Here is a 24,723-nt window from a genome sequence, read left to right on the forward strand (position 1 = left end):
GGCTCAGAGACCCATGCATACCCCCCTTGACATGTCACCAGAGGTCTCTTCACATTCTCCAAGTCCAGAACAGATTATGAGAGGCGCACTGTACTACATAGAGCCATGACTACATAGAACTCTATTCCACATCAAGTAACTCATGCAAGCAGTAAAATCTGATATAAAATACAGCTTATGGAACAGCAGGGACTGTGAAGAGACACACACACAGGCACAGACACGTGCATACGCACACATGATAACATACGCACTATACACACACGTACACATGGATTTTGTGTTGTAGATATGTGATAGTAGAGTAGTTGCAAGAGGGCACACACTTAATGTGTTTTTAAATCTGTTGTGAAATGTAATTTAATGTTAAATTTTTTGTTGTTGTATATAACTGTCTTAATTTTGCTGGGCCCCAGGAAGTGAGGATCCATAATAAATACAAATACAAAATTGGAAATGGAAGGGAGTTCCATGTGATCATGGCTCTGTATGATACTGTGTGTTGTCTTGAATTTGTTTTTGGACTTGGGGACTGTGAAGACATCCCGGGTGACATGTCTTGTGGGGTAAGTATGGGTGTCTAAGCTGAATGTTATTTGATTAGGCAGACAATCTGGCATTTTCATCACGGTAATATTTCTCATGGAAACTAGAACAGAAGCAGTTAATGTACAAAGCACATTCAGCTTGTCAGTATGTCTATATGGTATACTCTGTCTCCATTCTCACGAGGAGAGTAAATAGCATTATAAATCATGATAGGTAGTAACTGTGTGTATATATGCTCCCATGAAATAATATAATTACAAAGTTGTAACATTTATCAACACAATTTGAACAGTACACGACATACATAACAAGTCTGTTGTTCACTGCAACAATATCAGTAGCTTGTCTCAGATATAGCATAAAGCAAAAATTGTGCTGGTACCACTTCATATAATATTTCTTACGATCTTCACAAATGAAATACGTTTGTGTTCAACGTGTGCCTTGCACAAACGTGTGTGACTAAAATATAATAAAATAATAATAAACACTTGTGACCCCGCCCACATTGAGCCCCGCCCCAAACTGCAAGACTGCAGTCAGGGGTACTTCAAACATACAGAGTTGGCTTAGATTGTTGACAACATGTAAACTATATTTTACTTCCAAATGTTTATTGAAAACATAAATACATACAATGAGCATTTGTTGTCGCTCAAATACATCGTTACCGTTGTTGGTTAGCTAGCTAGGGAATTTTTGCCATATTAGCATAGACATGACATGAGTCAAAACACATGGAATCATATAACCTGTCTATATGAACCAGAAAAAGGAGTCAGTGAAATGTCTCGCTTTTTCTTCTATCTCTGGTTCAGTTGCATAGAAATAGATAGAGAACGTATATTTGTATCTGTGGTATTTTTGCGTCTGTGACAGGATGGGAAGTGCCATTGAGGCTATCTCTGCTCCCAACTCATAGGAATCCCCACCCAGTTGACTACTTTAAAATGGTTGAAGCCCGCAATGGCAATTTTCATTCTAAAACGTGTTATATCCATGATGATTCCTCTATCTATCTATCTCTATGTTCAGTTGCCAGTAGCTACTGAGGCTAGCCGTCAACCGGATGACGATTCGACGATTGACGTCGAATGTATGCTTGTCATTGGATGTGAATTTGCTTCAAAGATGGTCCTGCAATATCCTAGTTAGTGTAGTTTGCTGAGAAAACGGACGGTTGATATGACAGTATTTCCTTCCGACACAGGTAAATAGCAATATACAGCCAGCTGCGGTTGATCTGTTGTGTTATTGTTTTCATTAGCTTAGCAAACTAGCTACCGTTAGCTCCAGCTAGCCCGTGCGGCCTTCAATAACAGTGAGACACTGCTTCACACAACGCTGGCTGAAACTTGCTTGCTAGCCCGCTTTGCTGGTTGTACAGGTTGTGACAGCGTAAGTTGCCTATAGCTAGCCATGCATTATGTTCATTTTCGACTGTGTTAGCTACCTGCCATAACGCTAATTTTGCTACTTAGCTAAATGTCCCAATGCATTTGGTACCATTGAAGACATAGCTAGTTCGCGCCTGTTGAAGATATCATCAGCTAGTTAACATGGGTGTAACTAACGTGAATCATTAGTCCAAACATTTGGGTTTTGCAGAAAGAACGAGTTTCTATTAGACAAATTCAGGTAGGTCCCTCCCATTAGTTCGGGTTAAGGGTGTTTTCACAATTGATTCCTTTCAGACAAATTTAGTGAACTCAGTGCGGTTCTCTTAATGTTTTGTTCAGTGTGAGCACTGCAACGGAACTCAGACCCATTAAGGGCCCCCGAAGCGAACCGAACTGAGACCATTCCGAGAGTTGGTCTGAGTTCGGTTCGCTTGAATTCCGCGGTCCGGTTCACTTTTTTTAGGGCATTGTGAACACAAAGCCCCCCAGGTTCGCCTGTCATTAATCCCACACCAGACCAGGGTTTTCCTAAACTCGGTCCTAGAGTACACGTTTTAGTTTTTGCTCTAGCACTACACAGCTGATTCAAATAACCAACCAAATAACCATAGCTTTGAATATTTGAAATCAACTGTGTAGTGCTAGGGCAACAATCAACTTGTATCCAGTGGGGGCCCCAGAACCGAGTTTGAGAAACCCTGCACTAGATGGTGCCACAAGACAGAAGATGATGTGTAGGTTCGCAGAAAAAAATGTCTGCTGTTTTTGGGTATTGATTAGCGATTGTCAACGTGTGGAGTTTTTAGTTCTGATTGTTTGTTTGCAATATGTAATCTATATGTAAAAAAAAAAAAACATTTTAATAATTTTGCGATTTACAGTAGTGAGTGCATACATTTTCGAACTGATCCCCCGTGGGCAATTATCCCATAACCCTGGCGTCGAAAGCTCCATGGTCTACCAACGGAGCTACACAGGACCACCTATAGGCTAAGCGAGCTTCCTAAACTGTTTATTAGATTGTGGAGTATGAATAGTGTGAAGACAAAAACATGAGTGGTGAGAATCACAACATTGGGTACCAAATTAATTCTAGCTCTTAAATGGGCAGTAGCCTACATTGGGTGTACACTTTTCAATGACAGCATTATTTTATCTGCATTTATTCTTCAAATTTTATTTGTCACATACACATGGTTAGCAGATGTTAATGCGAGTGTAGCGAAATGCTTGTGCTTCTAGTTCCGACCATGCAGTAATATCTAACAAGTAATCTAACCTAACAATTTAACAACAACTACCTTATACACACAAGTGTAAAGGAATGAATAAGAATATGTACATAAAAAAAATATGAATGAGCGATGGCCAAACGGCATAGGCAAGATGCAGTAGATGGTATAGAGTACAGTATATACATATGAGATGAGTAATGTAGGGTATGTAAACATTATATAAAGTGGCATTGTTTAAAGTGGCTAGTGATACATTTATTCCATACATTTTTTCATTATTAAAGTGGCTAAAGAGGAGTCCGTATGTTGGCAGCAGCCACTCAATGTTTGTGATGGCTGTTTAACAGTCTGATGGCCTTGAGATAGAAGCTGTTTTTCAGTCTCTCGGTCTCCGCTTTGATGCACCTGTATTGACCTCACCTTTTGGAGGATAGTGGGGTGAACAGGCAGTGGCTCGGGTAGTTGTTGTCCTTGATGATCTTTTTGGCCTTCCTGTGACATCGGGTGGTGTAGGTGTCCTGGAGGGCAGGTAGTTTGCCCCCGGTGATGCGTTGTGCAGTCCTCACTACCCTCTGGAGAGCCTTACGGTTGTGGGCGGAGCAGTTGCCGTACCAGGCGGTGATGCAGCCCGACAGGATGCTCTCGATTGTGCATCTATAAAAGTTTGAGTGTTTTTATTGACAAGCCAAATTTCTTCAGCCTCCTGTGATTGAAGAGGCGCTGCTGTGCCTTCTTCACCATGCTGTCTGTGTGGGTGGACCATTTCAGTTTGTCCGTGATATGTACGAGGAACTCAACTTTCCAACTTCTCCACTGCTGTCCCGTCGATGTGGATAGGGGGCTGCTCCCTCTGCTGTTTCCTGAAGTTCACGATCATCTCCTTTGTTTTGTTGACGTTGAGTGTGAAGTTATTTTCCTGACACCACACTCCGAGGGCCCTCACCTCCTCCCTGTAGGCCGTCTCGTCGTTGTTGGTAATCAAGCCTACCACTGTAGTGTCGTCTGCAAACGTGATGATTGAGTTGGAGGCGTGCATGGCCACGCAGTCAAGGGTGAACAGGGAGTACAGGAGAGGGCTGAGAACGCACCCTTGTGGGGCCCCAGTGTTGAAGATTAGTGGGGTGGAGATTTTGTTACCTACCCTCACCACCTGGGGGCGGCCCGTCAGGAAGTCCAGGACCCAGTTGCACAGGGCGGGGTCGAGACCCAGGGTCTCGAGCTTGATGACGAGTTTGAAGGGTACTATGGTGTTAAATGCTGAGCTGTAGTCGATGAACAGCATTCTTACATAGGTATTCCTCTCGTCCAGATGGGTTAGGGCAGTGTGATTGCGATTGCGTCGTCTGTGGACCTATTGGGGCGGTAAGCAAATTGGCGTGGGTCTAGGGTGTCAGGTAGGGTGGAGGTGATATGGTCCTTGACTTGTCTCTCAAAGCACTTCATGATGACAGAAGTGAGTGCTACGGGGTGATAGTCATTTAGCTCAGTTTCCTTCGCTTTCTTGGGAACAGGAACAATGGTGGCCCTCTTGAAGCATGTGGGAACAGCAGACTGGGATAAGGATTGATTGAATATGTCCGTAAACACACCAGCCAGCTGGTCTGCGCATGCTCTGAGGACGCGGCTATGGATGCCGTCTGGGCCGGTAGCCTTGCGAGGGTTAACGCGTTTAAATGTTTTTCTCACGTTGGCTGCAGTGAAGGAGAGCCCGCAGGTTTTGGTAGCGGACTGTGTCAGTGGCACTGTTGTCCTCAAAGCGAGCAAAGAAGTTATTTAGTTTGTCTGGGAGCAAGACATCGTGGTCCGCGACAGGGCTGGTTTTCCTTTTGTAGTCAGTGATTGACTGTAGACCCTGCCACATACCTCTCGTGTCTGCCAATATTTACGTTAATAGTATCTTCTGATTACAATTGTCTAATCGAGCTGCATTTTTATTATTTTTTATGTTTCCAAATTATTTCCAAAAAATAAACCGAAATATTACATTTACATAAGTTTTCAGACCCTTTACTCAGCACTTTGAAGCACCTTTGGCAGCGATTACAGCCTCAATTCTTCTTGGGTATGACGCTACAAGCTTTGCACAACTGTAATTGGGGAGTTTCTCCCATTCTTCTCTGCAGATCCTCTCAGGTCGGATGGGGAGCGTCACTGCACAGCTATTTTCAGGTGTCTCCAGAGATGTTAGATCGGGTTCAAGTCCGGGCTCTGGCTGGGCCATTCAGAGACTTGTCCCGAAGCCACTCCTGTGTTGTTTTGGCTGTGTACTTCGGGTTGTTGTCCTGTTGGAAGGTGAACCTTCACCCCCAGTCTGAGGTAGTGAGTGCTCTGGAGCAGGCTTTTATCAAGGATCTCTCTGTACTTTGCTCCGTTCATCCTTCCCTCGACCCTGACTAGTCTCACAGTCCCTGCCACTGAAAAACATCCCCACAGCATGATGCTGTCACCACCATGCTTCACCGTAGGGATGGTGCCAGGTTTCCTCTAGATGTGATGCTTGGCATTAATGCCAAAGAGTTCAATCTTGTTTTCATCAGACCAGAGATTCTTGTTTCTCATGGTCTGAGTCTTTACGTGCCCTTTGGCAAACTCCAAGGGGGCTGTCATGTGCCTTTTTTACTGAGGAATGGCTTCCATTTGGCCACTCTACCATAAAGGCCTGATTGGTGGAGTGCTGCAGAGATGGTTGTCCTTCTGGAAGGTTCTCCCATCTCTGCAGAGGAATTCTGGATCTCTTGTCAGTTCGTGGTCACCTCCCTTCTACCCCGATTGCTCAGTTTGGCTGGGTGGCCAGCTCTAGGAAGTCTTGGTAGTTCCAAACTACTTCCATTTAAGAATGGTGGAGGCCGCTATGTTCTAGGACCTTCAATGCTGCAGAAATGTTTTGGTACCCTTCTCCAGATCTGTGCCTCAACACAATCCTGTCTTGTAGCTCTACGGACAATTCCTTCAACCTCTTGGCTTTATTTTTGCTCTTATATGCTCTATGGGACCTTATATAGATAGGTGTGTGCCTTTTTCAAATCAAGTCCAACCAATTGAATTTTCCACAGATGGACTGGAATCCAGTTGTAGAAACATCTCAAGGATGATCAATGGAAACAGGATGCACCTGTGCTCAATTTCAAGTCTCATAGCAAAGGGTCTGAATACTTATGTATATAAGTTATTTCTGTTTTAACATTTTTTTTAACAAGTGTGCAACGTTTTCTTAAACCTGTTTTCACTTTGTCATTATGGGGTATTGTGTGTAGATTGAGGGGAAAACAATTTTAATCCGTTTTACAATAATGCTGTAACGTAACAAAATGTGGAAAAAGTCAAGGGGTCTGAATAATTTCACGATGCACAAAGTTGTTTACATCCCTGTTAGTGAGCATTTCTCCTTTGCCAAGATATGCTACACCTCTCAGGTGGAAGGTCTATCAATAAACTGATTAAACAGCATGATCATTACACAGCTGTACCTTGTGCTGGCAACAATCAAAGGCCACTCTAAAATGTGCAGTTTTGTCACACAACACAATGCCACAGATGTCTCTAATTTTGAGGTACTGCACAATTGGCATGCTGAATGCAGCAATATCCAACAGAGCTGTTGCCAGATAATTGAATGTTAGTTTCTCTACCATAAGCCAATGTCGTTTTAGGGAATTTGTCAGTATGTCCAACCGGCCTCACATCCGCAGCCGGGGAGGGGGGATCGGGGGTACTGGCTCCCTGCCCAGTCATGTGAAATCATAGATTAGGGCCTAATAAATGTATTTAATTTGACTGATTTCCTTCTATGAACTGCAACTCAGTAAAATCTTAGAAATTGTTGCATTTGTATTTCTTTTTAGTGTAGCTAGTATAGCAAAACAGCAAGTGTGTGTCTGTTGCTCATGCAATCTGGGCCTGTTGTCTGTTTATCATGCAGTTGTCAATGGGTTCAGGGTTGCCTTTTATTTTTTGACGTTACCCAGCAATAATTTGGTTTTGCCTAACCTTGAGTCAAAACATCTTTAGGCAACTTGGCTGGCTAGCTAATATGTTACTTCTATTTTGTTTTTAGGCTCAGCTAGCTAGCTAGCTAACTTATCTCTAGAAAGAGCTGTGCACTAAGTTATTGCTGTGCACGTCTTCTATGCTTTTCAAGATGACCTTTTACTGTTGTGCACCTGAACAGTATCTGTCTCCAGTCCACTATTTGGCACTTGCAAAGTGCATTTGGCACTCTCAGTGAAGCCCTTTTTGTTAATATTAGCATTCCTTTTAGATAATTCTGGCGATAACACGTCAAGGCTCTCTCTCTGTTCAATGTCGTATTCACAGCGTGGGTCTACTTCAATTGTGCCTTTTCACACAGTTTGCCTTTGACATGTTTGTATTTTTGAAGCTACATGAAAAGGTCAAACTGAATTTTAACTTATGGGAATATCAAGCATCAGGGTCCACCTTATGTAATGGGCATTTGTTGTTGCTTTAATAAGTCTACTTCAGCCTGGCTCTGAGTCCCACTCTGTTTACGCATATGCTGACTCCACTCCTTGTACACACAGGTAACAATTGGACCCAGTAGAAGCAAAAGCCACCGCCATGTATTCGGAATGGAGGTCTCTGCACCTGGTGGTGCAGAGCGACCTAGGCCACCTGAGTGTCCTTCACTCGTACCCTCCGGTGGTGGGGCGCGACGTGGCCAATGCAGTGGTTAGACCTCTGGGGGTGACCCTGGGCACCCTGTCCACCGATAGCCTGCTCAAGACCGACAAAGAGGTAGGCAGACTGTGCTGAAAACAACCCAGATTCTTTTGCATGGCTGAATCAGATGTGTATGTAGATGCATGTGTAAGCCATACAGGTGAATACTTTTTTTTTTTGACTTGGCCCATCTAGGGGAACTACCCTAGAAACCCAACATCCCATCTTGCATTTTACGTTCAAGGGGAATAAGCTAGCTACAGCTGTCAGTTGAAAGTGAAGTTGGAATGTTGGATTTCTAGGGTAGTTTCCCAACTAGTCCTACTTGATTCTTTGCTGTAGATACGGGGAGAGTATACTAATGTCAAGCTCTACTTCATTGCCACTCATTAGAATTGAAAAGTTTCTTCCCTCTTTAGCTCCAAGTTCTTCTGACATTGTTCTGCCTATTTCCTCAAAAACAGGCTACATGATACATCCAACACACCTTTCATAGGCTAGGCTTTGTCAGTCCCTTATTTTTAGAAAACCAAGGAGGCTGAATGGTCACCTGCACATTTGGACTAAGGCTACATCCTGGAAATTGAAATATTATTATAATTTTTTTCTACTGTGCTTGATTGAAAAATACGCCACCACCTCCCTCTCTAAATTATGTTGTGTTTTCAAATCTCTTCTCTCTGATTGCTGCTGGGTGAAAAATAGCATTTTCCACCCCCTTTTGTCTGTGGAAAATGTACTGCTTACTTCCCCATCATGTTTGCCTCGTAGCTCGGATACCCCCAGGCCTCTGGGCTTGCTTGATAACATAACAGGATTTCCTGAGTATACCTCCGGGGCATTCGACCCCTGCGGCTTTATAGTGACAGTGTTTCTCCACCCTAGTGGAAAACGTCTCTTTGAGCTCACCCCCAGTCCAGTCTCAGCAGCCAGATAAGGCTTGTTTGTAGTAGGCGAAGGAACATGTAAACCATCTGCCAAAGAATGTATGCATGGCCTTAAGTCCCTTCTCTTTTTCTTTCCTGCTAATTTTAGTTTGCCAGATAAGTCTCTTTTCGTGCACTTATTTATATAGTACCAGTCAAAAGTTTGGACACATACTCATTCAAGGGTTTTTCTTTATTTTGACTATTTTCTACATTGTACAATAATAGTGAAGGTATCAACTATGAAATAACACATGGAATGTAGATACCAAAAAAGTGTTAAACAAATAAAAAAATATATAGCCACCCTTTGCCTTGATGACAGCTTTGCACATTCTTTGCATTCTCTCAAGAGTTCCCACATGCTGAGCACTTGGTTGCTGCTTTTCCTTCACTCTGCAGTCCAACTCATCTCAAACCATCTTATTTGGGTTGAGGTCTGGTGATTGTGGAGGCCAGGTCATCTGATGCAGCACTCCATTACCCTCGGTCAAATAGCCCTTACACAGCCTGGAGGTGTGTTGGGTCATTGTCCTGTTGAAAAACAAATGATAGTCCAAGTGCAAGACAGGTGGGATGGTGTATCGCTACAAAATGCTGTGGTAGCCATGCTGGTTAAGTGTGTCTTGAATTCTAAATAAGTCAGACGGTGTCACCAGCAAAGCACCATCACACCTCCTCCATGCTTCACGGTGGGAACCACACATGCGGAGATCAAATTTCCCCTGGTCTAATGTCCATTGCTCGTGGTTCTTGGCCCAAGCAAGTCTCTTCTTCTTATTGGTGTCCTTTTTAGTAGTGGTTTCTTGCAGCAATTTGACCACGATGGCCTGATTCACACAGTCTCCTCTGGACAGTTGATGTTGAGATGTGTCTGTTACTTGAACTCCATGTAGTATTTATTTGGGCTGCATATTCTGAGGCTGGTAACTCTAATAAACTTCTCCTCTGCAGCGGTAACTCTGGGTCTTCCTTTCCTGTGGTGGTCCTCATGAGAGCCAGTTTCATCATAGCGCTTGATGGTTTTTGTGACTGCACTTGAAGAAACTTTCAGAGTTCTTGAAATGTTGTGTATTGAGTGACCATGTCTTAAGCTAATGATTGACGGTCGTTTCTCTTTGCTTATTTGAGCTGTTCCTGCATAATATGGACTTGGTATTTTACCAAATAGGGCTATCTTCTGTATACCACCCCTACCTTGACACAACCCAACTGATTGGCTCAAACACATTAAGAAGGAAAGAAATTCCACAAATGAACTTAACAAGGCACACCTGTTAATTTAAATGTATTCCAGGTGACTACCTCATGAGTAGGGGTTGAAGCTGGTTGCCAAGAGTGTACAAAGCTGTCATCAAGGCAAAGGGTGGCTATTTTGAAGAATATAAAATATATTTTGATTTGTTTAACACTTTTTGGTATTACAGAATTACATATGTGTAATGTAGAAAATAAAGAAAAACCCTAGAATGAGTAGGTGTTCTAAAACTTTTGACCTATTTGTTTATTTATATATATACAGTTGAAGTCGGAAGTTTACATACACCTTAGCCAAGTACATTTAAAATAAGTTTTTAACAATTCCTGACATTTAATCTGAGTAAAAATCCCTATCTTAGGTCAGTTAGGATCACCACTTTATTTTAAGAATGTACATTTTCAGAATAATAGTAGAGAATAATTTATTTCAGCTTTTATTTATTTCATCACATTCCCAGTGGGTCAGAAGTGTACATACACTCAATTAGTATTTGGTAGCATTGCCTTTAAATTGTTTAACTTGGGTCAAATGTTTTGGGTAGCCTTCCACAAGCTTCCCCCAATAAGTTGGGTGACTTTTGGCCCATTCCTCCTGACAGAGCTGGTGTAACTGAGTCAGGTATTTAGGCCTCCTTGCTCGCACACGCTTTTTCAGTTCTGCCCACAAATTTTCTATAGGATTGAGGTTAGGGCTTTGTGATGGCCACTACAATACCTTGACTTTGTTGTCCTTAAGCCATTATGCCACAACTTTGGAAGTATGCTTGGGGTCATTGTCCATTTGGAAGACCCATTTGCGACCAAGCTTTAACTTCCTGACTGATGCCTTGAGATGTTGCTTTCAATATATCCACACAATTTTCCCCCCTCATGATGCCATCTATTTTGTGAAGTGCACCAGTCCCTCCTGCAGCAAAGCACCCCCACATCAGGATGCTGCTACCCCCATGCTCCACGGTTATGCCCCTTAGATATTAATTTAGAATCCTCCAATCCTCTTATGCTGTAGCCTACTCCCGACCGTCACGTTGTACAGCGCCATATTTTCCATTCCATCCCAACGGAAACCCTGTTGGTTTCATTTTTTGTTTTTCTCAGAATAGAAACACCATAGTATATTAATCAAATGAATTAAGACACATTTCTTAATCAATCCCACTTACTATGTTATTACAAAAAAGGTTTTAAATTCTCTGTTAATGCCAATATGGAAGTCAAATGCTTCTCAAAGATGCCCTCTGGTGGTCAAACTAGCACTAACAGAAAAAATGTCTGACAAATAAATAACGTGCCACAGAATGCTGCAGCAGCCCGCAAGGTGTGCTGCAGTATGACAACTTTTAAAGGAGGAACCACTGTACATTTTGGTTGATTTAAAAATATATATATTAAAAAAAATAAAAAATTCTATAGGCTATTACAACAATTTAAATATAGAATGTAGGTCCTTGAAAATTACAGTTAAGTACTTGAAGTCCTTAAGTCCTTGAATTTGACTTGGCAGTATGAACCCTGCATAGGCTACTTGCCTGGCCTGTAAGTGAAAGATAAAATCACCTGCTATTGAAATTATGCACGTAATTATTATTATTCTTTTTTGGTTTCGTTTTGGTATCAAGTATCGTTTAGATTCTGCACTCTAGAGGATTTTGCATTTCACACTTTATTTGTCTCTTCTTTTGCTGTTACAGTAAATCTTTCCAAATCAATGTAAGAACACAAAGACATGCTCATTTAAAAGATGGCTAGTCATTATTCGCCTGGTTCTGTATGGAATGCAGGCGCATTATGGGACACAGGCCAGGTCATTATAAATTTTTAGTGTGACCAAATCATGTGCTGGTGCCGCCAACTGAAAAAGTTAGTGTAGAACACTGTAGTTTATAAAGGGGTAGTTCACCTAGCTTGGCTAACCACCCTGATTGCTGTGTTTTGAGACATGATAGAATGGTGAACACCGCAATCAGGCTGGTTCCACCAGGCAATAGGCCTAGTTCACCTACATTTCTGAATGATTTGAATTCATTTTTGAAAGTAGCTTTGATCCACACTCTAGGTTTCGAATGCTACATATAGTCACGGTCACTCATGTGGATGAACAATCACTCTACGCTAACTTTTTCAGTTGGCGGCACCAGCACATGATTTGGTCACACTAAAAATTGATAATGACCTGAAATTAAGTTAATTTCACTACAATCAGCATAATTAAGCATAAAGAAAATTGTTTACCTCAATGCAGCAATAGTTCATCTTATTGTGGTCATCTTTCAAGTGTTAAGTCATGACATGACATCTGACTGTCTAGCTTGCTGCAGTCCAGTGCGCAATGTCTCTTTCTAACGGCAGAGTTCTTGGTGTGGTGTGATTGACAGGTGAAGTGGACAATGGAGGTGCTGTGCTACGGCCTGACCCTGCCTTTGGACGGGGACACGGTCAAGCTGTGCGTGGACGTCTACACGGACTGGATAATGGCGCTGGTCGCTCCGCGCGACTCCATCCCCCAGCCAATCGCCAAGGAGCCCAACCTCTACGTGCAGACCATCCTCAAACACCTCCACAACCTCTTCCTGCCCAGGTACAAGCTAACTGTGTGCCTACGCTCTGGCTAACCGCTAATTGTGTGCCTACGCTCTGGTAACCTCTAACGGTGTGTCTAGATTGTGTGTTGCATTTTCTTAATAGATACTAGCCACTCACAAATGCTGTTGACGGATGGATGGATGATGTTGTGTATTGATTTGGTTTGATGAACTAATGGAGGGTATCTTATGTAACGTATTACAATTTCTTGACCTTAAAGGGATAGCTCACCCAAAATTACATATTGGTTCTCTTTCAAATACTTGTTTCAATGTATCACATATGGGGGTTCACTAAGGACCGCCTAATCCCAGAAGTACCAATCAAAACGTTTGTTGGAGACAGGTAGAATGGTAAATGAGGTGAGACCTTCACTTCCATAAAAGGAGCCACTCTCCAGGCCTCTGGTAATTCTAATTTCTCTTCCTCACAAAGAGTATCTCTATTCTATTCTCATATTGACTGGATACCTGCTCACAAGTGAACAGTGAAGAATATTGCTGCCGAGCGTAGGTCTTCAGACCCTGTTGAGTACTAACCGGAAGGTTTTTTGTGTTGAAATGTATTTTTACTTCTCAGTTACCGTCGGTAACTAGCTCCACGGCTAGCTTACCCGCAACATGGTAGCATTGTTAGCTCCCTTCACCCTGAGGTAGCTGCTAGTTAGCTAACACACAGGCAAGCTAACCAAACCAGCATTGCTACCTGCAACACAGTAAAATTGCTGGCTCCCTTCTCTAGAGTAGTTAAACCTATGTTTTATTTGTTTGTGTTAACTAGACTTACTGGCTAGCCTCACGGCTCTGTGGTTGTGAGAGAATACCTACCTGACGTCAAACTGCCCCCACGTGGTTCCCTTCAGCCAGCACTATGCTAGCTACAGCATACCTTAGCCACGAGATAGCTGTAGCTAGCTTACACATTACTATGCTCATCCTAGCTAGCATTAGCCATAAGGCTTCTACTAGCTAGCTTACAGTGGCTAGCGTTCTGGAAAGTGGCTTGGGTCTAAAATTATTTAGTGAGCCTTGCGGAGGGCCCTGACCTTAAAGATCTCATCCAGGCCTGCCTGTCTGTTTGACTCCATGTACCTTGCTTGCTGTGGTGATAATCCTTCTCAGCATATTTCTCTGGCTGACGGTGGCATTTCCAAACCAACAAACAATACAAAAAGTTCATACTCTCAATGAAAGATTTGTTAAACAGAGTCAGTATAGTACAGTCAACATTAAAAGATCCCAGCTTTTTGAGAAAGTAGAGTCTCTGTTGACTCTTTTTGAAGATCAGGTCTGTACATTTACTCCACTGAAGCTTATTGTCCAAGAGGACACCCAGATATTTATATTCCTTTACAATCTCGATGTTCTGAGCTGCAACTTCTAACAGAGGTAGGTGCTGTACACTTCCTGAAGTATATGAACATCTTTTTGGTCTTGTTGTTATTGAGGACCAAGTGTGATTCGTCACACCACTCTACAAAGTCGTAATTTAGGACCGGGCCATAGTGTTCCTCATTATCATGCAACTGGCTGATCAAAGCAGTTTCATCAGCAAACTTAACGAGGTGTTTGTCAGGATGGGAACTAGTACAACTATTAGTGTACAAGATGTACAGGAGTGGGGACAAAACACATCCCTGAGGAGAGCCTGTGTTGGTGGTGCGTATGTCTGACACGTGGGGACCTACTTTGACCCGCTGTGACCTCTTGCTCATGAAGTCCAACACCTACAAAACCAGCCCCCTATCTAAGGAGAAGTCCCTTATGAGTCTCTGTGCCAGATTGTAAGGCTGGATTGTGTTCAAGGCAGAAGAAAAGTCAACATACAGAACCCTGACCCTCTAGCTGTTTATAGACCATGTAGAGGAGAGTAAGAATGGCATCATCAAGTCTTCTGATGGGCAAACTGAAACGGGTCGAGGAGCTTCTGGGTGGCGCAATTTTCTCGAAAGCATTTAATTACTAAGGATGTCAAAGTGACAGGGCGGTAGTCATTCAGCACAGATGGATTAGATGCTTTAGGAATGGGTATAACTATTGAGTTTTTCCACAAAACTGGCACGTTGTTGGTCGAGAGAGGATTGGAAAATGTCTGTAAACACCAGACAATTGTTCAGCACAGTGCTTTAACACACATATTTTGTCTGGGCCTGGGCTTTTGTGTGCGTTACTTTCCTTAAACAACTTCAAACATCAGCCGGTTTAACAACAACTCTCTCAAACATTTTGTAATGATGCTTCCATTTGTTTTACCTCTGACACAAAGTCATCAGATTCAAATCTTGAGACAAACAGTCAGTTCATTAGCCATGTTCTGGCCCTCATGTCTCCCAAGGTCAGCATCCCCCCCCCCCCCCCCCCTCCAATGGATTTAATCCCTTGCCAGGCCACCCTTAAGTTTCCTCTCTTGTATGCCTCCTTGTCAACCAGTATCTGTCTTTTGATCTCACGTTGTACATCTCTTAAAGCCTGTCTATTACCCTCAGCATAAACTGCCTTCTTCCTATTAAGTAGTGATTCTAGATTTTTTTTGATACCCAAGGGTTATTGTTAGGGAAGATTTTACAGATTTTATTAGGCACAACTGACTCAACACAAGTTTACGTCTGAAAAAACATCTGTGATCAGAGCTGCTGTCCTCGAATACCTCCCACCATAGTACAGTCAAAACACCCTTGGAGAGACGAGTGATACTATTGTCGTTCCAGATCTGGACAGTTTTAACTGTAGGTTTCTCCCTCCAGGAGCTGACAGTAGGTTGGCCGGAGGTAGACAACATTGGTCTGATTTCCCCAGAGGAGGTCTGGTGGTGTCAGAAAGCATTTGGTATTGTCCCATAGCACAAATCAAGAGTCTTATTTTTCCTAGTATGACATTTCACATACTGGTGGTACATGCTCAGGACCAAAGTACAGTTGTTAAAATCCCCTAAAACAAATTCGGGTGCGTCAGGGAGATGAATTCCAGTTTCTGTGACGGATAATAAATAATCTCTGATGCTTTTGTATATTAGCTTTTGGTTGAATGTACACAACGGTAACAAACAATTGGGGGGAACTCACGGGGCAGATAATAGGGTTGCAGTGACACAGAAAGCCGTTCAATAGCCAACGGCGACTCGACAAAAGTCACCAATGCGCAAGAAAGAAAGCGAAGCCTTCAACTACTGCCAGCCCTGCAGACCTGGGCCCTGTGGCATTCCATTGGTTCCTGCATCTCGCCCCAGCCTCACAGCTGGGAGGGGGCAACAGACTGGCCTTGGGGCACTGAGGTCCCCGGCGATGCAGTTGTCTGCCAAGACTCAGGTTAAGCCCTTGAACCAGGCCAAACCTGTAGGGAAGCAGTTTTGCGCCACAACAAGGATCTGCCCCTCTAACACTCTTAACCTCTCTGAGATATGTGGGACGCTAGCGCAGCCAGTGAAAGTGCAGGGCTCCAAATTCAAAACAACAATCTCATAATTAAAATTCCTCAAGCATACAAGTATCTTACACAGTTTTAAAGATAAAATTCTCGTTAATCCAGCCACAGTGTCTGATTTCAAAAATGCTTTACAGCGAAAGCACCACAAACGATTGTTAGGTCACCAAGTCACAGAAAAATCCAGCCAAAGAGAGGAGTCACAAAAAGCACAAATAGAGATAAAATTAATCACTAACCTTTTGATGATCATTATCAGATGACACTCAGGACTTCATGTTACACAATACATGTATGTTTTGTTCGGTAAAGTGCATATTTATATAAAAAAATCTAATTTTACATTGGCGCGTTACGTTCAGTAGTTCTAAAACATGCATTGATTTTGCAGAGAGCCACATCAAGTTACAGAAATACTCATCATAAATGTTGATAAATACAAGTGTTACACATGGAATTAGAGAGATACTCCTTAATGCAACCGCTGTGTCAGATTTCAAAAAAACTTTACAGAAAAAGCACACCATGCAATAATCTGAGTACAGCGTTCAGACAACAAAGCAGCCAAAAAGATATACGCCATATTGGGTAGTCAACATTAGTCAGAAATAGCATTATAAATATTCACTTACCTTTTTGATGATCTTCATCAGAATGCACTCCTAGGAATCCCAGTTCCACCATAAATGGTTGATTTGTTCGATAATGTCCATCATTTATGTCCAAATAGCTTCTTTTGTTAGGGCGTTAGGTAAACAAATCCAAACGTGCGTTCAGGTCCAGCCGAACGTCGGACAAAAAGTTATATTACAGGTTGTAAAAACATGCCAAATTAAGTATAGAATCAATCTTTAGGATGTTTTTAACATAAATCTTCAATAATGTTCCAAACGGAGAATTACATTGTCTGTAGAAAAGCAATGGAACGAGAGCTAACTCATGAGCCCAAGGCACTCTGCCAGACCACTGACTCAAACAGCTCTTATGAGCCCCTCCTATATAGTAGAATCCTCAAACAAGTTTCTAAAGGCGGTTGACATCTAGTGGAAGCCTTAGTGGGATATTGGTTATGTTGCACTTCCTATCTACAATAGGGGATGAGTAAAAAAAAACTACAAGCCTCAGATTTCCCACTTCCTGGTTGGATTTTTCTCAGGTTTTCACCTGCCATATGAGTTCTGTTATACTCACAGACATCATTCAAACAGTTTTAGAAACTTCAGAGTGTTTTCTATCCAATACTACTAATAATATGCATATATTAGCATCTGGGACAGAGTAGCAGGCAGTTTACTCTGGACACCTTATTCATCCAAGCTACTCAATACTGCCCCCATGTCACCAAGAAGTTAAGGGAGGTAAGAGGGGTTGGTCAACCTAGGGTGGATCCCTTGCGGTTAAGGAGGATGGTGTGCAGGGCCTCTGCCCTACCCTCTCTATTTGGGTTTAATAGTTGCTACTCCTACCCCTCCTAGTTTCCACCCCAAAACAACAGTGTTTTTCCGGTTGGCCATTACAATCCTTGCAGCTATCGTCATACCCTAGTGAACGAAGCAAGGAAAGAGACGGACTCTTGGAAAAGAGTACCGGCCCCTTATGCACACACTCTGTTTTATATTTGGTCAGTTTTTTTTTTTGTGGTGTGACTATATAGATTGTTCCTTCCTACATTCTGTTTTCAATGGTCCTATGCTCCTTGTAGGATCTTTTGGATGAAGAGAAGGTTCATAATTGTTAGGTCCTCTAACCGCTTTCTCGGCCTGCCAAGGCCGCTACATTTATACAGTTTACCATGACTGTTGTGCCATCTCTAAGGGGGGGAGGACGTCACTTACACACAGTCTCTTTAAGCTCATTCTGGTACGTGTCTATTGTGCTTCTTCTGGCTGCAAGCCCGAGGCCGCCCACAATATGACAACAGCCACTTCAAGTGCAGGGCGCGAAATTCAAAATATATTTTTTAGAAATATTTAACTTTCACACATTAACAAGTCCAATACAGCAAATGAAAGGTACACATCTTGTGAATCCAGCCAACATGTCCGATTTAAAAAAAATGTTTTACAGCGAAAACAGCACGTATATTTATGTTAGCTCACCACCAAATACAAAAAAGGACAGACATTTTTCACAGCACAGGTAGCATGCACAAAGCCAACCTCACTAACCAAGAACCAACCAAACTAACCAAGAAACAACTTCATCAGATGACAGTCTTATAACATGTTATACAATAAATCTATGTTTTGTTCGAAAAATGTGCATATTTCAGGTATAAATCATAGTTTACATTGCAGCTACAATCAGAAATTGCACCGAAAGCAGCCATAATAATTACAGACACCAACGTCAAATACCTAATTACTCATCATAAAACATTTCTGAAAAATACATAGTGTACAGCAAATGAAAGACAGGCATCTTGTGATTCCAGCCAATATTTCCGATTTATTAAGTGTTTTACAGCGAAAACACAATATAGCGTTATATTAGCTTACCACAATAGCCAGAAACACAAGCCATTTCCCAGTAGCAAAAGTTAGCGATCGTAACAAACAAGCAAAAGATATATAATTTTTGACTAACCTTGATATACTTCATCAGATGACAGTCCTATAACATCAGGTTATACATACACTTATGTTTTGTTCGAAAATGTGCATATTTAGAGCTGAAATCAGTGGTTATACATTGTGCTAACGTAGCTACTTTTTCCCACAACGTCTGGATATTTTTCTGACACTTTTTCTGACACACATATTCTGACCAAATAGCTATTCATAAACATAACTAAAAAATACATGTTGTATAGGAAATGATAGATCCATTAGTTCTTAATGAAATCACCGTGTTAGAATTCTAAAAATAACTTCATTACGACATACAGCTTCGGTATAGCTAGAGTACCCAAAAGCTGGGCGCCGACGACTAGTTCACATGTACGACAGATATATGAAATAGCATCATAAAATGTTTCCTACTTTTGCTGATCTTTCATCAGAATGTTGGACAAGGGGTCCTTTGTCAAGAACAATCGTTGTTTGGATTTAGAACGGCCTCTTTCCCTCTCGATTTAGCAAGCACACTAGCCAAGTGGCACGAATCTCTCCATGTCAACAAACGGAAGAGAACGGAACACGGCAAAACTCCCGAAAAAATTTCAATAATCTGATTAAACTATATTGAAAAAACATACTTTACGATGATATGGTCACATGTATCAAATAAAATCAAAGCCGGAGATAGTAGTCGCCTATAACGGCAGCTAAACAGAAGGCAAATCCAGGTCCCTCCCCGCGCCTTCCTGAAAACAGGAAATGGGTGACACGTCATTCCAAGAGCTTTTATTCCACTTCAGACCAAGATAAACACCCCATTTCTTCTCTCACCGCCTCTTGACATCCAGGGGAAGGTGTATGACGTGCATGTATACTAATAGGTATCATGCCCATTTATAGGCAGGACCTAGAAGAGAGCATCGATTTCAGATTTTCCACTTCCTGGTCAGGAAGTTTGTGCCAAATGAGTTCTGTTTTACTCACAGATATAATTCAAACGGTTTTAGAAACTAGAGAGTGTTTTCTATCCAATAGTAATAATAATATGCATATTGTACGAGCAAGAATTGAGTACGAGGCCGTTTGAAATGGGCACCTTTTATCTGGTTACTCAATACTGCCCCTGCAGCCAAAACAGGTTAAGAATAATTTTCATAGCAGCTTTTATCTTCTGAAAAGTGTCTAATGTAATATGCCTCCGTCTTTCGCTTTACTACTGTCCTTGGCATCCCTGATTTGTATGTGACTCATTTCAGGAAACTAGGCGTATGTCGCCTGTCACTACTTCACAGGAGCGCCATTTGAACCTAAACTTTGTTTTTTAATCAAAATGTATTTCATGGCAGAAATGCCTTCTTGAACATGTGAACTTTCATGTGCCTTAATAACAAACTTGTATGCCATCTGTAAATACCAATACAATTGTTAAATTACGAGCCTAGTTGGTTTAGCCATGGAAAAAGTGAGCAACCTTCCTGTTAGCCATGATTGGCTGAGATAATGAGTGGGCTGTACATGCCAAGAGATGATGAGTTCGGATTAGTCTGCCATGTAGCACGCTTCTGTCAATAATATGAGCTGTCCGGTATGTATAGGTAATCCTTTCTAACTCTTTTTTTGAAATCAGTGGAATTAGAGTATGATAGCTAAGGAGATGGAGAAATTATGGCATTTGATTGCAAATATGCAGACTGAGTTGAAAAGAGAACACACAGAAGGCTGGTGTTTTTATAGAACACCTGTATCCGGATTACATCTTCAAACTAAGGCAGCCATGGCATCCGTGACAGAGGGAGAAGCGTCCATCCATGTATAAGGGTAAGAGTCTAGCTAGCTACATTTTCAGATATTACAAATTTTGTCAGTCATTTTCATTTCAAGTTAGTGTACTGTTAGCTAGCTAATGTTATCTGGCTGGCTAGCGTTACGTGTCTGATCTGTGTAGCAATATTATTCATATCTCAGATCCATTTGCATAGCTAGTTATCTTCATCTTAGCTAGCTAACAGTGCAGAACAACTGACCAATTTACGAACGCTCAACACAATATGGCCGGTGTCAGTAAACTTTGGCAAAAAAGTAATTATATTTTTGCCAGCAGCACAGTTGCAGTCCCCAACGGTCTGGATAACATAACAGCCTAACAAGTTCTGCTAGGGCAAGTAAAATGGTCAGAGTGAGCTGTTCTCTCATTTGTGTCTGGAAGTAGCTAGCCAAAGTTAGCCAGTTAGCTTGGGTGCTTGACTGCTGCTGTTAGGTCAGAACGCTTGGATCAACGCTACTCCTCGGCCAGAGCGTCCAGTGTGCACTCTGAACTCTCCGAGAGTGGAACACTCTGAATTTACGAACATACAATCTGACAACCCTCTTGAGTTTACGAATGCCCAGAGCACACTCTGGCACTCCAGATTAAATTTATGAACACACCTGTAGTATAAGCCCGCCTTTAGTCTTGAAATCTTAAAGAGATTGGTTGGGGCTAAAGCTTAAAAGGGTGTGAACGATGCTGAATGGGTGTAGACAAAGAAGAGCCCTCCAGTAGGTACCAAAAATATTCAAGGGCCATTTTCTCAAGTGAGCTAACATGTTTATCAACTTTCAAAGCAGACTTACTTTCCAATTGTTCTTCAACTGTAGTGTATGATATACCATTTTCTAGCTCTGAGTCTTTACTTTTATCCAATGTAAAAAATACAATTTCAAAATTTGCTACTTAAGATCGAGCCGGTCGGTCACATATGTGACTCACCACCTGGATTCGGTCTTATGTAGCAAAATTTGAAATAGTTTTTTTTATGTAGCTTAACTTAGACTCAGAGCTACAAAATGGTATATCATACACTGCATTTTTTAGGAACCATGGGAAAGTAATTCTGCTTTGAAAGTTGATAAACTTGTATACTCACTTTTGAGAAACTTAAATGTATAAGTCATTTCAAATTCGTTGTTAAACCAGACTGCCCAATTTTTCTTTCTGTTATTGACGGATAGCCAGGGGCACACTCCAACACTCAGACATACTAAACACAAATGCTTTGTTTGTAAATTGAGTCTGCCAGATCAAATACAGTAGGGATGACCAGGGATTATTCACTTGATAAGTGTGTGAATTGGACAATTTTCCTGTCAAAATAAAACAAGTACTTTTGGGTGTCAGGGAAATTGTATGGAGTAAAAAGTACATTTTCTTTCGGAATGTAGTGAAGTAAAAGTTACCAAAAATATAAATTAGTAATGTACAGATACCCCCCCCCCCCCCCCCCCCAAAAAAAACACTGAAGTAGTACATTCAAGTGTTTTTACTAAAGTACTTTACACCACTGCCCAAATGCCTTCACACCAGTACATTAGCATACAGTGTATATACTGTTACAAATGCACCTATTACATAGTATTCCATATAAGTTAAGGCCATGCAACCTGAGATAACCTGAGTGAGGTGCACATGTAAAGTACATAAACAGATGCATGTGCCATATATTTATGTGGTGGACACTTGATACGGTCACATGATATTGTTGTGGTATGTCACAAAATCATGTTATGACCACACGTATCAATTATTTTATTTTATATATCTATATTTTTCTAAGTGGATGGGTCTCTACAGAAGGTGTTAACAGTACAGCCAAATAGTTACTTGCATAGTAGCAATATCAGAAATAGATCCTGTCAATATAAATATACAGAATGTACAAGAACAGTATCAATAACAATATCAGTGATAGACAAGGTAGTTATGCATACAATCAGGGGTAAAGTGGCTGAGCAGCAGGATAAACAAAAAAAATGGTAGAAGAAACCTATGGCTTGTGTGTTAGGAGAGAGTCATTTGAATAGAGGCACTGCAGATAGTGCTGATGACTGGTCCGTCGCAAAACTTCCTGATCTTCTCAAAAAGATACGTTGTGTCCAGTCCAGGTGGTGCTTGTATAGACGGACCATCTATGGGAGGAAGGATGTCAGCGTTGTGAAGCAGCTGAAACCTGGTCCCGACTGAGTTCGAACGTTCCTTGACAACAACACCAGGCTCCAGATCATCGAAGCTGTAAAACAGGGAATAATAACAAAAAATCTGAAGACATTACAACCTTGCACAGCATCAATTCACCTCCCAAGTTTATATAAGAAGAATAACCTCATACACTTCAATGAAAAATTATTTTCACCTGAAGTGCTGGTACTGCTTGATCTGTGGCAGCGGCCTGAAGTACGGAGTCAGGTGTTGTTGCCAGCCATAGCTTTACACCAGCACCGTATTATTCTCCAGTCCAACCAGCTGTGGGATGTTGACCCCTGTACAACATCTCAGACAAAGTGTTCACTCTGGTCTTTCGGAAGCGCTGCTTGATGAAGCTGACACCAGCCGGGGGCAAACTTGGTGTGGTTGCCTTTGCTGGATGACATGCCTTCATCAAGTAGTTGACTTGTTGTATTCCGTCACAGCAAACACCAAACAAGCCACACTTGCGACGAGTTAAAAAGTAGATGGGACCTGGAAACAATAGTGCACCTGAAAACAACAAAAGAACCGTAAGAGAAATTACAATGAATTGTCTCACCCCTGTCAGTCTTTCTGCACACTGTTCAGTGAAAGGTATTTGCCTCCCTCCCATATATATCAAATGTTGCTTACTTGTTGAGCAAAATCAAAGCTGTAATGCAATCTTATGTCTTTGCTTGCTGGTTCAGTGGGGCCCCCCAGAGACAACTGCAGGTCTTGACAGGTGGTTTTGCAGTCAGCAACCATCTTCTGGTAGACGGACCGCTCACTCTGAACAAGCAGGAGATGCTGCTCTTGCTTCTTCAGCTTGGCTGACTTAACAGCTTCTGGAAAATACAGAAGTAATGTGAGATCAATAAAAGTAGTTTCAATCATGTTGCAGCTCAATTAAATAATCAAAATGTTTTTGCTTTACATACCAAGTGTTGTCATCGATTCCTTGTAGAGACGCCACACTGCTGCTTTTGTCACATGGGATGGCAGCAGCTTTCCACCAAAGTGTTTTTGTTCTGGGTGACGTCCTGGTAATACTATTGCATTATCCTCTGCGTAGTTGTTGAAGTTCACCACTCGCTGCAAGTCGTCATGCTTCAGGTGTAACCTGTGCTTGCTTGGGCCAGCTCTCTTTTTGATGAGAGGCATTAGACCGTTCTCTTTGTATGACTGGTGGAGGGGAGTTAAGCGTGTTCTACTGATACAATGGATGTGAAATGGCATTCTGAGAGAACATCACTACACACAGTTCATACACGTCATGTTAGCTAGCTAACAGCAAGCTTCTTAGGGATAGACTTCCCGCTAGCGGGACACCAGCCAACAACATCCGGTGAAATTGTAGGGCGCACAATTAAAATAAATAATCGCAATATTAAACATTCATTAACATACAAGTATCTTATATAATTTAAAAGCTTAAATTCTTGTTAATCTAACTGCGTTGTCCGATTTCAAAAAGGCTTTACGGCGAAAGCATATCATGCGATTGTCTGAGGACGGCGCCCCAAATCAACATTTTTCAACCAGCACAGGCTTCATAAAATCACAAATAGCGATTTAAATAAATCACTTACTTTTGAAGATCTTCCTCTGTTTGCAATGCCAAGGGTCCCAGCTACAACATGAATGGTCGTTTTGTTAGATAAAATCCTTCTTTATATCCCAAAAAGTCTGTTTAGTTGGCACCATCGATTTCAGTAATCCAAAAAGCTACCGCTAAACTTCGTTCAAACAAGTCAAACGTTTCTATTTAATCCTCAGGTACTCTAAAATGTAAATAAACTATAATATTTCATATGGAAAGTAGTATGTTCAATAGGAAAGGAAAAATTGTAATCACGCTCACTCTCCCTCGCACGCTGAAAGACTGATATTTTTCCGGTGCTCTTCTCACCCAAACTCCAAATTCGTGCTTGTTTTTCAAAAATCAAGCCTGAAACCTTGAATAAAGACTATTGACATCTAGTGGAAGCCATAGGAATTACAATCTGGGAGACGGATTTACATAGAAACAATAGATTTCCATTTCCATTATAAAAATTAAAAAAATTCTGGTTGTCTTTTCTTCAGATCTTTGCCTGCCATATCAATTCTGTTATAGTCGCAGACATTA

The 24,723-nt window shown here is 41.7% G+C and overlaps 1 protein-coding gene across 1 annotated transcript in view; it reads left to right on the forward strand.

Annotated features, from left to right (window-relative positions):
* The first annotated feature begins 1,647 nt into the window (after positions 1-1,647).
* Positions 1,648-24,723, forward strand: part of LOC120064336 (ral GTPase-activating protein subunit beta-like) — an 80,802-nt gene continuing 57,726 nt past the window's right edge. The window contains exons 1-3 of the mRNA XM_039014851.1: positions 1,648-1,759; positions 7,726-7,939; positions 12,426-12,628. Of these exons, the coding sequence (XP_038870779.1) occupies positions 7,763-7,939; positions 12,426-12,628 (380 nt within the window). The 5' untranslated portion in view covers positions 1,648-1,759; positions 7,726-7,762. The remainder of the gene's footprint in view (positions 1,760-7,725; positions 7,940-12,425; positions 12,629-24,723) is intronic.

Source organism: Salvelinus namaycush, chromosome 2, assembly GCF_016432855.1.
Source record: "Salvelinus namaycush isolate Seneca chromosome 2, SaNama_1.0, whole genome shotgun sequence".
NCBI classification, from domain to species: domain Eukaryota; kingdom Metazoa; phylum Chordata; class Actinopteri; order Salmoniformes; family Salmonidae; genus Salvelinus; species Salvelinus namaycush.